Source organism: Equus quagga, chromosome 2 (assembly GCF_021613505.1).
Source record: "Equus quagga isolate Etosha38 chromosome 2, UCLA_HA_Equagga_1.0, whole genome shotgun sequence".
Lineage (NCBI taxonomy): Eukaryota > Metazoa > Chordata > Mammalia > Perissodactyla > Equidae > Equus > Equus quagga.
This window is the reverse complement of record NC_060268.1, coordinates 109937307-109951408: the sequence shown is the minus strand read 5'-3', so window position 1 is coordinate 109951408 and position 14102 is coordinate 109937307. Positions and strand designations below refer to the sequence as shown.

Here is a 14102-nt window from a genome sequence, read left to right as displayed (position 1 = left end):
CTACACATCTGTGGACAGCTAAACTTCAACAAAGGAGCCAGGAACATACAATGGAGAAAGGAAAATCTCTTCAATAAATAGTGTTGGGAAAACTGGACAGCCACATGCAAAATAATGAAAGACCATTATCTTACAACCATATACAAAAATTAACTCAAAATGGATTAAAGAATTGAATGTAAGACCTGAAACCATAAAACTCCTAGAAGAAAACACGCAGTACACTGCTTGACATCGGTCTTAGCAGTATCTTTTCAAATACCACGTCTACTCAGGCAAGAGAAAAAAGAATAAATAAACAAATGGGACTACATCAGATTAGAAGGCTTCTTCATGGTAAAGGAAATCGTCAACAAAATGAGAAGACAACCCACCAACTGATAGAAAATATTTGCAAATCGTATATCTGACAAGGGGTTAATTTCCAAAATATATAAAGGACACACAACTCAGCACCAAAAAAATGAACACTCAATCAAAACATGGGCAGAGGATATGAACAGACATTTTTCCAAAGAAGATATACAGATGGCCAACAGCCACATGAAAAGATGTTCAACATCACTAATTATTAGGGAAATGAAAATCAAAACTATGAGATGATACTTCATACCTGTCATAATGACTATAATTAACAAGATAAGAAATAACAAGTGTTGGAGAGAATGTGGAGAAAAGGGAACCCTTGTACACTGCTGGCAGGAATGCAAACTGGTGCAGCCACTATGGGAAACAGTATGGAGATTTCTCAAAAATTTAAAAATAGGAATACCACATGATACAGCTATTCCACTGCTGAGTATTTATCAAAAGAACATGAAATCAATAATTCAAAAAGGTATATGCTTCATTGCAGCATTATTCACAATAGCCAAGGTGTGGAAGCAACCCAAGCGCCCATCAATGGATGAATGGCTAAAGAAGTGGTGTATATATATATACAATGGAATACTACACAGCCATAAAAAAGACAAAATCGTGCCATTTGTGACAACATGGATGGACCTTGAGGGTATTGTGCTAAGCGAAATAAGTCAGGCAGAGAAAGACAAATACCATATGATTTCACTCATATGTGGAACATAAACAAACACATAGATAAGGAGAACAGATTGTTGGTTACCAGAGGGGAAAGGGGTGGGGGAGGGGGAAGGCAAAAGGGGTAAAGGGGCATGTATGTATGGTGACAGATAAAAACTGGACTATTGGTGATGAACATGATGCAATCTATACAGAAACTGAAATATAATAATGTACACCTGAAATTTACACAACGTTATAAGTAAATATGACCTCAATAAAATAATTTTTTAAAGTATCTGCATGCTGAAATATACCACATAATTCTCATCTCACTGGAATTTTTTTCACTGAATCTTTTGGACTCTAGAACTTTAGAAAGGATAGAGTTTATGCCATTGTTGTAGGAATTTAATGAAATTCAATTCATGGGGCAAAACAAAGTATAGTGACTAAGGACACTGCCTCTGAATTTAGAATTGAGTTCACATCCTCACTGTGAGTCTGCCACTTGCTATGCGACCTTGGGCAGATAGCTTAACCTCTCTATACCTGAATGTAAAAATTTGTTAAATGTGAACAATTATACCAACCTTATAAATAAGGAAATTCATATAGGATAATGTCTGCCATACAATTAAGTACAAATCAGTGTTAACTTTTTAAAAAGGAATGTAGAAATGCCTTTTGATCTTAATTCATCATTCGCTAATATGAAGTTTACTTAGAAACTGATGGCACAGATTGTGAAGGACTATTTTCAAATAAATAAAAAAGAGTCCTAGCTAGAGGATTATTCCATCTTCGCTGGAATTCTTGAGTATATTAAGTCAATTGGCCATTAAGAATGACCGTGCTTAGATAAGTATTTATAACAAGTATTAGACCCCTTGTAGTGGTGGTGGTGGTGGTGAGGGGAGTAGTGTTGAAGATTATTTAACTTCTGAAGAATCTTTGAAATTTCATTTTAGAATTTATAGAAATGTTATAACTAGATATGTAAATGAAATTTACTCTGATTAAATTCTAAAAGCTAAATTGTACAGGCGGGTATACACAAAACATGACAGATCTGTACCCAGCTACTGACAGCTAGCTTTAGAAATAAAAGAGTAAATAAATGCACATCGCTCTCCATCTGACTCTAAGGGATGACAACACTAAGAAGAAAAGTATAATAACACCCTTTACATTAAAGAACTTGGAATTTTCACTGCTTCTCCTTCAGATTCACTTAAGGTTTTCATTAGAGCCTAAATAATACTCTCTTGAACTACCTACCAGCATTGTATTTTAACTTTATCTTTGCCTTTTCCTATATATCACTTTGGACAAATGACTTTTTCAATAATTTAGTATTACACATGAAGTCTTTTTTTTTTTTTTAATACCAATACTAGCAGGGGAAGAAAAGGACAGTAACAAATCCTGAATTTTTATTCCTCTTCCAGTCTGATTATTGCCATAACTCCCTTTTCTCTTTAGTTTCATGTCCTAAGAAAGGTGATAGTGTGAAGGACACCATTCACCTGGAACATTAAGTGTACAAACCTGTCTGCAAGGTTTTGGTCAAAAATGGTGTACCTTGACTTTGTTTCTCATCCAGTCTTCTGCCTCCTGCGTGGGAGATGAAGCTGTCCTGCCTCCATCGACAGCCTTGCCAAGTTGACCAAAGGAGGCTGAAGGGATACATTTCACATTACAGCCACGTTCTCACGGCCAAGTTCTAGTCAGTTTCAGCAATATATGTAAAAACCTCCAAAGCAAACACAAAGAGAGGAAATCAAAATTAAATTAATTCTCTGCAAGGATAGATAAAGCAAGGATTTGTTGCTCTTGAGCTTACAAGATGGAAATCAGACCTTTGCTTGGGTTTCAATGATACTGGTATTCAGATTCCCAATTCTTCAGTGCAGAAAAGAGGAAAGATACAGACCTACAAAAATCTAGGTTCCTTACAACGTCAAGATATGTAAGCAAATAGTCTCAATAGTACTTCAAGATGGTGTATGTGAGTTAGCGACAGAAAGTCATCCTGAGAAACCAGCCATTGTGTCTTTAGAAGAGAGGAATCAGACTGTCTTTGAGTATATTAACGTCAAAGAACAAAAGGGTATTTAGTTATCACATAAAATCAGGCAGATACAAATGGCTTTGAACTTCTAGTCCTCATTTTTATGAATTGAGAAAATTGGGCTGGGACAGGGTCCTCTGCTTTTCTTCAGACTCTGTGTTGCCATACAGCTGAAAAGTCTATTGTCTCCTTCAATTTTGTTGACTAGTTGAAATGATTTTGACTAACTCCTTGACTTTAGTTTTCTGACCAATATCTGACAGGCAGCTGCAGAAAAAATCCAGCCACCTACTAATCTGCTTGCAGAAGCTGACTTATTTTGATCAACATAATTGAAAATCTTGTTATTTTTTCATCAATCCTCACTGAAAGACAAGACCAAAGAAAAATCTCATTTGCTTTTTTTGAGATATAGTCAACATATAACAATTATATTAGTTTTCAGCATACATGATTCAATATTTATACATATTGCAAAATGATCACCACAATAAGTCTATTTAATATCCATCCCCATACATTGTTATAAAATTTGTTTTCTTGTGATGAGGACTTTTAAAATTTCCTCTCTTAGCAACTTTCAAATATGCAATACAGTATTATTAGCTCTGAGAGTACCATGCTGTACATTACATCCCCATGACTTATTTATTTTATAACTGAAGTTTGCTCCTTTTGATCCTGTTAACCCATTCCACCAACTCTCCTCCCCCTGCCTCTGGCAACCACCAATCTGTTCTCTGTATCTGTGAGCTTCTTTTTGTTTGTTTGTTTTTTTAGATTCCACATGTAAGTGAAATCATACAGTACTTGTCTTTCTCTGTCTGACTTATTTCACTTAGCATAATGCCTTCAAGATCTATCCGTGTCACAAGATTTCATTCTTTTTTATGGTTGAATAGTATCCCATTGAATACATGTACATCACATTTTCTTTATCCATTCATCCATCAATGGACACTTAGGTTGTTTCATATCTTGGCTATTGTAAATAATGCTGCGATGAACATGAGCATACAGATGTCTTTTCAAGTGAGTATTTTTGTTTTCTTCAGATAAATACCCAGAAATAGGAGTGCTGGATTATATGGTAGTTCTAGTTATAACTTTTTTTTTTTTTGGAGGAAGATTAGCCCTGAGCTAACATCTGCCAATTGTCCTCTTTTTGCTGAGGAAGACTGGCCCTGAGCTAACATCTGTGCCCATCTTCCTCTACTTTATATGTGGGATGCCTGCCACAGCATGGCTTGCCAAGTGGTGCCATGTCCACACCCGGGATCTGAACCGGCAAACCCCGGGCCACTGAAGCAGAACATGTGAACGTAACTGCTCTGCCACCTGGCCAGCCCCTCGTTATAACTTTTTAAGGAAGCTCCATACTGTTTTCCATAGTGGCTGCACCAATTTACATTCCCACCAACAGTGCACGAGGGTTCCCTTTTCTCCAAATCCTTGCTAACACTTATATTTTCTTGTCTTTTTGATAAAGCCATTTTAACAGGTGTGAGGTGATATCTCATTGTAGTTTCAATTTGCGTTTCCCTGATGATGAGTGATGTTGAGCATCTTTTCATGTACCAGTTGACCATCTGTATGTCTTCTTTGGAAAAATGTCTGTTCATATGCTCTGCCCAATTTTTTGGTGAGGGAGATTGGCCCTGAGCTAACATCTATTGCCAGTCTTCCTCTTTTTCCTTGAGGAAGATTGTTGCTCAGCTAACATCTGCACCAGTCCTCCTCTATCTTGTATATGGGATGCTGCCACAGCATGGCTTGATGAACGATGTGTAGGTCCGTGTCTGGGATCCAAACCTGCGAACTCCGGCCTGCCAAAGTGGAGTGCGTGAACTTAACCACTACACCACCAGGCCGGCACCTCCTCTGTCCCTTTTGTGACTGGGTGTTCATTTCTTTGGTTATTGAGGTGTATGAGTTCTTTGTATATTTTGGATATTAACCCCTTATCAGATACATGATTTTCAAATATTTTCTCCCATTCAATTGCTTGCCTCTTCATTTTGTTGATGATTTCCTTTGCTGTGCAGATACATGAAGTCTTGTATGATATTCTCTGGTCTTAAATTAAAAATCAATTTCAGAACATACCTAATTAGCACCAATCAGTCAAGATACATTATTTTCATTCACCCGTTCAGAAACATTGATTATTCCTATTCTGATCTCAATGAGACCATTAATGACTACTAACTTGATCAAAAACATTTTAAAATCATTTTCATTTGAAATGGAGAAGAGTAAACCATTGTGTAGAGAATAAAACAAGTTGTTATTTTTCCCTTTAGTGTTATTGCCAAGTTTTGCTTTTTATATACCTGTTGTTCTCTTTTACTCTTCAGACATATTTTGGAATGGATGTCTCTGCAGTTGAAGATCCAGTTCAGAGACGAGCGCTAGAAACCATGATAAAAACCTATGGCCAGACTCCGCGCCAGTTGTTCCAGTCAGCCCATGCAAGCAGACCTGGATCCAAGCTCAACATTGAAGGAGAACTTCCTGCTGCCGTGGGGTTGCTAGTGCAGTTTGCTTTCAGGGAAACCCGAGAACAGGTCAAAGAAGTTACCTATCCGGTATGTCATTTAGATTCAATAGAATTCAGGAAAAACTGATTCAGCTTCTGAGATGTCAGGCCCTCTCCTAGGCTCTAGGGACAGTGAAATGAATAGCGTGGTTCCAGCCTGAAGTCGTGTGCCAACCAGTGAACACGGATGCATGCAGTTAACAGCAATATTCTCTGTGTGATAAATGCCATGTTAGTGATATGAAGAAATTGCTTTGGGGAGCTCAGGTCAGATTTTAACCTCCCTGAGGATTATTACCAGGGAAAGCCTCAAGGCAGTAACATGACAGGAGTTTTCAAAGGAGAGGAGAGGAGCCATCAGGACTAGAGAACAGTTTGAGCGTGGGTATCCAGTGCGAACATGCATAGCATGCTCTTGGTTATCATCTTCCAGCAAAAGTACTGACCAGGAGTGTGAATGTTTTGGTTTACAATTAAGGGAAAACCTTACATGTTTCTTTGTCTTTCCCAGATTATAATGATAAAAAGTATTGCTTCTTAAAATAGGAAGTAAGTATAATTTTTACTTTGAAATAGAAAAATAAAGCAAGCAAACTTTAAGAGTGAAATGGGTTCTAATCCTCAACTGAATTCTTCATTATAATGGCAGCATAAGATAGGAGAACATGAATTGTAAAGTGGTACAAAGGCTTATAGGAGGGAGTCGTGGAATAAAGATTTGCAGAAGTGAATCACAGAAAATGAAAGGGCAAGGGAAGGAGGTTGTGAGGGACCTTAGAGATGAAATAAAGCAGCGTATCGCAAACTGCAGTAATCTGTGATTGATTTTAAGAGACAACAGTTTTCACAGACCTTGCCCTGGCAATCATTTTTTATAATAATGTTACTTAAATACACTAAATGTAGAACACTAAATGTAAATTCTTTATGCTCCTAGCTTACATATATCAAATTTGGATGTTAAATACAAACAAAATTTATACAACCAGTAAAATTCAAATTTAAAACATCAATATGATAGTCAATGTTGTTTTGCTGAAACCAGATCACCAATGTTGTGTTTCATAGTTGAAAGCTATATTTTTTGTTCTGTGTTTACTTGTGAGTTTTGCTCTTAAGATTTTGAAGCCTCACAAATCATGTTAGTCATTATCATTACCAGGGTCATTATTTTTAATTAAATCTATTATTTTAACATGTCAAAATAATTTAATAGTACATCCCTGAAACATTATATATGCCATTTAATTTACTGCCATACTTATTGCTAATTAACTGCTTTAAGTCAATCTGTATAAAGGATCTGAGCGGTCTGTCTGCTTGCAGTGGGAATGTGGTACCGTCCTCATTCCCACCTCAGGATCTCTGCAATGACTGTTCCCTTCACCTGGAGTGACCTGTCCCCAGATAGAGCACCAGTTTGCTCTCTCATTTCACTCAGGTCTCTGGTCAGATGTCACCTCCTCAGAATCTTCCCTGACCCCCCATATCTAAGATAGCAGCTCCATCATTCTCAGTCCTCTTCCCCGTCTTTGTTTTTCTTCATAGCACTCTCCCCACCTGACATATGTGTATTTGTTCATTATTTGTCCGCTCCCTTATCCCAGCTAGAATGCAGCTCCACGGGGACTGGGACTTTACCTGTCTTCTCCATCACTGTGTCCTGCAATGAGGAACACATGTTTCTATATGCAAAGCATGGGGGAAGTAAAAAAGTATAAAATAATTCTTTCCCACAAAGGGCTTATAATCAGATTGCTTTCTCTTACTTTGTTTAGAATTTAAATTAGAAGTAATTCTATATTTACTACCTTTTTAAATAAAATCATACTTTTTACTTTCCTCGATTTTAGAGTCCTTTGTCGTGGATAAAAGGCTTGAAGTGGGGGGAGTATGTAGGTTCCCCAAGTGCTCCAGTACCTGTGGTCTGCTTCAGCCAACCCCACGGGGAAAGATTTGGTTCTCTTCAGGCTCTGCCCACCAGAGCAATCTGTGGTTTGTCCCGAAATTTCTGTCTTCTGATGACATACAGCAAAGAACAAGGTAAAATAAAACCTAATGAAAATCATTCTAGGTGTATCTTTTATGCGATTTGAATGTTTCCAGCTCATCTGTGCTGCTATTTTGTTTTATTTCTAAGTTTTCTGAGTGCTTGTTGAAAAACTCTGCTCAAATTTGTGGTTATTTAATGCAAAGTAGGAATTAAAACATGCTACATAAAAAAAATGGGAGTTAAATGCCATGCCATTTGAAATGAGAGGAGGAGTTTGAAGGAGACAAGAATAAATTGTTATGCTCACAAGATGAAAATATTATCAATTTTATAGAAATGTGCACTTTGAGGCTCTTGAATCCAGAATAGACAGACATTTAACCAGCAAATCTAGTACCTCAGAAGATATAGTCATGAGATTAAAACAAACAAAACAAAACAAGGAAGTTATGACAGCCTTGAAAATAGGTTTTAAAATACATGTGCCTGGGAAGCAATCCTTGTCTCACGCTCCGTGCACTAACTCGCTAAAAGCAACACATGGAAAAGTGCTGTACAGTAGAGGCCCTCTTCATATTTCTAAATGTCACCTAGACCCTGGAAAACTAGGGACGATTTCCACTCGAGTCACCTCTCAGCCCTTCCAAATTGACATTTCACTAAATGCGGAAGCACTCTCCCCACTTATTAGGCATGGGCTTTGGGCGCTAAAATGAATGACTGAGGGCACTCATCTGTTCATATCAGGCGTGTGCAGAGTTGCCTGAAAGCCAGCGTGGGGACCAGACCCCTCTTAGTAGTCTGCACTGTTAGCATTTAAACTTACTTTCTCTGCCCTGTGCTCCTCGGGGTCCATAATGCCTTCCACCACATAGAGCACCACAATACGAGGATGCCAGTACCTGTGCCAAACATCAGTCACGTACAGAAATTGTGTGCTGGCTGGACTGCAGTGCTTTTAGACTCACTCTTAATTCTATCATGAAATGAATGATTGCCTTTATAGTTGTTAGGAATAAGAGAGGCTGCACACCATTTTATCAAAGTTTAGTGAATTAGTTGGGCAAGGTGCTTCTGTTTAATCATAATTATTGTGATATCAGTGGTTTTTTCTTACTAGCATGTTGCAATTAGATGTGAGATGTGTCACAGTAATTTACCTACTAATAAGACTTAAGGTGCCAAAATTTGTGAATAATTTACCTTTAAAAAGATTAGAGTGGATTGAAGTTTCTCTCTATTCAGCAGAAGAGAAGGGGCTAGTATTATCACTTAGCATGATGAGACTTAAATATGTCAAATATAATTGTCAGCCTATCTTATTTGTGCCACTACAGTCACAAGCCTTTAATAGCTGTGTTCGTTCAAACTGCACTTTATTTCCTTGAGGAGTGTGCATGAAATTTGTCAGAATCTAGGTGTGTCCAGGGAAGTGGTGTACTAATACAACGGTTATGGCCCTCGCCTCAGGAGGCACAGTGTCTGAGCTCGCATCCCAGCTCTGCTACTTCATAGCTGTGTGACCTCGAGAAAATGACTTATGCCTTCTGAATCCTGGCTTTTGATCTATAAAATGGGAATAACAAAAGGATTTACCTCACAGGGTAATTTACTATAAGGATTAAATGAAATAATGTAAGGAATGCTTAGCAAAGTGCCTATTCATTCTGAGAGCTTAATAAATTTCCATCGGACTGTCAGCATCCTGGGGCCAGGGACTATGTGAGCATTCACTGCTGTCCCCGGCATATAGCAGTCCACATGGGCATTCCATCGAGGCACTGAATGGATGAGAGGATGGCTTACAGATGGAAGTTAGGTTATGTGTTAACAGCTGCAAAGTGTTGAGCGCTGTTATATCAAATAAGAGTGTAGTTTTGCTTAGTTAGACATGCATAATAAATGTAAGTAGAGATCATTTTAGTGATCTTAAGCCCAGTATGGGCCAATTACTTGAGAATTGACTGTGCCTCAGAATTGCCTGAGATGCTTTTTTCCAAAATATACTTGCTTGGATCCCATTTGAGAGACTGCATCAGAATCTCTGGGGCTTGAGTCCAAGCCTACACATGCTGAAAACACAATTTTCTTGCAAACTCCTGTTTAAGGTCCACTGTTCTAATAGGTAAAGGAGAAGTTGATTTTTCTTTTTTTAAAAAAAAAAAAGGTGGTACATCTTGTATTGCTGAAATGAGAAACTGGGAACAGTTGTTAAATATACTTGGTTCAGTGAGCACTTGGTTTCTTGAGCATCTACCACATGCCAGGCATTATGGTAGAATTTGAGAGGTCCTGAGACTCCGTGAAACGTGGTTCCTTTCCTAGCAGCTTGTATTCAGAGGAGCTTATGTTTAGTGAGTATATATCCAAGTTCCTTTAGTGCAACACTGATGTCCACATTTGGTATTATACTCAACGAAACAAAAAGAAACCTGTGAATTACATTGTCAATGTGCTTTTGAGCCATTCAACAAATACATTGTTTTATTCCTCTATATGGTGGGCATTATGCTAGGTACTGCAATAACTAAAGCACAGTCTCTCTCCTTAAGGGACTTAAAGCATTCCAAGTTTCAAGAGCAGTACCAGTTATAGCATTTCTGCTGCATTAGCTATATTCAGTATACCAACAAGGCATAGGTTATGAATAGTACTGAAAAGGGATGTCAAAATGTCCAAATCTGTATCCCAAAAGGATATAATACTGTGTTGTGAGGAAGAGAAAAGAGAACCTTGTTAAATGAAGCTCTGCTTCTACTCTAGCAGTGTTCTCTTTCTCATGTTAATAGTTGTCCATACCAGTCTTTCAGCAGGAGTAGCTAGATAGTTATTTAAACAGTATCTAGTTCATATTTATTTTTAAAAGTAAAGCTATTGCAGAACGTGAATAGAGTAAGCTTGACTATCATTGTCTTTCATAAAAATTTCTTAATAGAAATATTAGTTCTAAGTCAAATAAATCCCAATCAAAACACCACAAGTGAAAAAGAATACAGTTCCACCATTAGAATCCCATTAGCGTTAAAGGAATAAAACTAACATAAATTGGCCCGTCTTATGGATATAGAGACGCTTTTGCACTGGAATGATACTGTGTTCTGCTATGTAAATTCAGCCTTTAACCTGCCATTTAGGGAGGCTGTCAAATAACAGTTGAGCAGTGGCAATCTGATACTTTTATTTCTCTTTCTTCCTGAGGTGTGAGAAGCATGAACAGTACTGACATTCAGTGGTCAGCCATCCTGAGCTGGGGTTATGCTGATAACGTTTTAAGGTTGAAGAGTAAACAAAGCGAGCCTCCAGTAAACTTTATACAAAGTTCACCACAGTATCAGGTAAACTTTTTATGAAGTACTTCATAATAATAATTAAATATAATGCTTTCAAAGGAGTCAGACTGATAGCAGCTAGTCTTTAGTCTCCTGCAGTTAGTCCAGTCAAGAAGCTGATGCTGCTGGACGTCTGCCTTGTTTATTGTACTTACAGACTTCCTAACTGCCGCTATTCTGACTTTGCCCCCAGAATTTGTCTTCTGCCCAGTATCTGTCTCGTGGAGACAGTATTGTAGCCTGCTCCTCAGCATGAGCTAATGGCACAGCGTTTCAACAGAATCAGCAGTGCTTTCTTCTCAATGTTCACTTGCCTTTTGTCACGATGTCATTTTCTATAACCAGAGTGCCATCTTCTATAACTGCTTTTTCCTAAATGGACTGGGTGATTGGGCGTCATGATGTGGTAGAAGGAGCATCGGGCCTAACTGAAGTGCTGTGGTCTGTGTTAGTGTCCTGGCTTTGTTATTTACTAGGCAGCCTCTGACAAATAACTTTTCCAAACGAGTTTCTTTCCTCCTCTTTAAAACTGGGGTAATAGCACTCCCACTGCTTTCTCCTAGAGCTGTTGTAAAAATGTTTCCAATGTTTGTGAAAGTACTTTGTAAACTATAAAACACCATATATTTAGACAATACTGCCACAACTTTTTCCAGCACTGATTGTGTGTTAAACTTTATTTCTTTCACTTTCTTTCCATGGGAAGTTCTTTTACCATTTTCTGACTTCCACCAGCTATATGACACCTGCTGCCTATTGATGTGGTCACGTGCCCTAACATTTATTCCCATTCCCTGAGCACTTTAGAAAGGGAGTAAGCTACTTTTTGGGAATTTTTGTCAGTGAAAGAATGGACAGCAATAACTTGTTTGCTTAACCCTGTATACCTGAGAAAAGGGTCATCGCCTTTTGTTAACCTGCTTACCAGTAAACTAACAAAAGGAAGAATAAGAAACAGTGGAAAACAACCTTATTAGAAATTTTAACAAGAACTTAAGCATTGCAAAATGATTCCTATCATGTAAGTTTGGCACACAAACATCATTAAAGATGAAATAATACTCTCATAAGCCCTTTTAGCAAAACACTATGGTTCAGATGCTTTTAGCAAAATACTAATGCTAAAAGAATGTAATAATGTACCTCTAGTCAAATGACTGACTGGATGAAAATACCGTATTTCATTTTCATCCTTAGAAATATGTTGTTCACTCAGTACTTTAGTTTGAAGAAATTCGTCTAGGATATTATCATATGAAGACTCACACTCTGAGATTTCACATATATGATCAATTTCATCATCATTAGAGATTAGAGTCCTGCTGTCTCTTTGTCTTCATCCTCTGATTGATCTCATAATTGTGAAACATACTCCTCTGTCAATTTTCTTCTATTTTCTATTATCAGTAGAAGATGAAAAATTCTGAATTCCCAACTGTGTTCAATGAAAGCTAAAAGCAGGGTACAGAAATGGTGTCTCTAGTCTTCTTTTATACTTTCTTGAAAGATGACAGTATTCTCTGGACAACACAATAAAAAAAACAAAAGAAAATTTATTTCAGATATTACATTATCCTTCCAGGAGATCCATCATTCTTCTTGTTTCATCATCATTCTTTCTTATTTTGTTTGTTTTATTTTAGCATAGTTGGGAATAATTAATGAGTAGTGATAAAATAATTCCTAGAATGATGAAATAGCAAAGTGTTTCAAGATAGAGGAAAAATGAGATTATTAATATCCTGTAATGTAACTTAGGTTTATAAAATAGTTCAGTAGACCCATATGGCAATTGCAAGACAGAATGAGCTTTATTCTATGTATAAAAAATAAGTACATTTTTGCCTTGTTCTTTGGAAGACCTCTATGAAAAATAAAAGTCATGAAATATCAGTCCTTAAAAATAGTTAGAACTCGGGCTGGCCCCATGGCATAGTGGTTAAGTTCTCATACTCCACTTCAGCGACCCACGGTTCATCAGTTCAGATCCTGGCTGCAGACCTATGCACCACTCATCAAGCCATGCTGTGACAGGCATCCCACATGTGAAGTAGAGGAAGATGGGCATGGATGTTAGCTCAGGGCCAGTCTTCTGCAGCAAAAAGAGGAGGATTGGCAGTGGATGTTAGCTCAGGGCTAATCTTCCTGGAAAGAAAAATAGAACTATTCAAGAAAGAAACTCAAAAAATAAAATTGGAGGGGCCAGCCCCACAGCCTAATGATTAAGTTTGACATGCTCCACTTTGGCAGCCTGGGTTCGGCTCCCAGGCGTGGATCTATACTATTTGGCAGCCATGCTGTGGTCGCAACCCAAATACAAAATAGAGGAAGATTGGCACAGGTGTTAGTTCACAGTGAATCTTCCTCTAGGGAAAAGAGAGGAAGATTGGCAACAGATGTTAGCTCGGGGCAAATCTTCCTCAACAACAACAACTAAAATTAAATTAAATTAAATTAAAATAAAATAAAATAAAATAATCCATTGGACTCTGATGATATATTGAGAGTTAAGAGCCAGATCATAGAAAGTCTTTTTTTTTTTTCGCTTGAAGAAGATTAGCCCTGAGCTAACATCTATGCCAGTCTTCCTCTGTTTTACGTGTTGCCACCACAGCATGACTGATGAATGGTGTAGGTCTGTGCCCAGGATCTGAACCTGCGAACCTGGGCTGCCAAAGCAGAATGTGCTAAACTTAACCACTAGGCCATGGGGCCGGCCCCAAAGGTCATTTTTTAAGGTAGCAGATACTTGAACACATTTGTAGGTCCAGGAGAAGAAGCTAGCAAAAGACACTCTGAAATTCTAAGAGAGAGAGGACAAAGATTCTGAGGAAAATTGCAGGCGGAGTGGGGCTGGCCTTAAAAACAGAGAGCCTTCCTCCTCTAAATGAGAAGACACTGAGACAGTTTGAGGCACAAAGGAGGGAAAAGGATGAGGTCTGTGGCTGATGACCTCCATCCTCTTTGTGAAGTGTGAGGGTTTTACTGACTGTGGGAGAGGTGGGACTGAAGAAGGGGTGCAAGGGAGCAGAGCAGTTGGGGACAGCTGCTGTGGACATAGCCCTGGGGTCAGCTAGTGCCCAGAGGAAGACTTGTCAGGCCGAGCAGAGTTGAGCTGACCTTCAGTAGTGCCTCCATGTTTAGAAC

At 38.2% G+C, this 14102-nt stretch overlaps 1 protein-coding gene across 4 annotated transcripts in view; it reads left to right on the top strand.

The window, feature by feature from the left end:
• LYST (lysosomal trafficking regulator) overlaps positions 1 to 14102 on the top strand; it is a 193531-nt gene that overhangs the window by 165023 nt on the left and 14406 nt on the right. For all 4 annotated transcript variants that reach the window (XM_046651871.1, XM_046651876.1, XM_046651880.1 and 1 more), the window contains 3 exons: positions 5452 to 5682; positions 7487 to 7676; positions 10825 to 10961. In XM_046651871.1, the coding sequence (XP_046507827.1) occupies positions 5452 to 5682; positions 7487 to 7676; positions 10825 to 10961 (558 nt within the window). The remainder of the gene's footprint in view (positions 1 to 5451; positions 5683 to 7486; positions 7677 to 10824; positions 10962 to 14102) is intronic.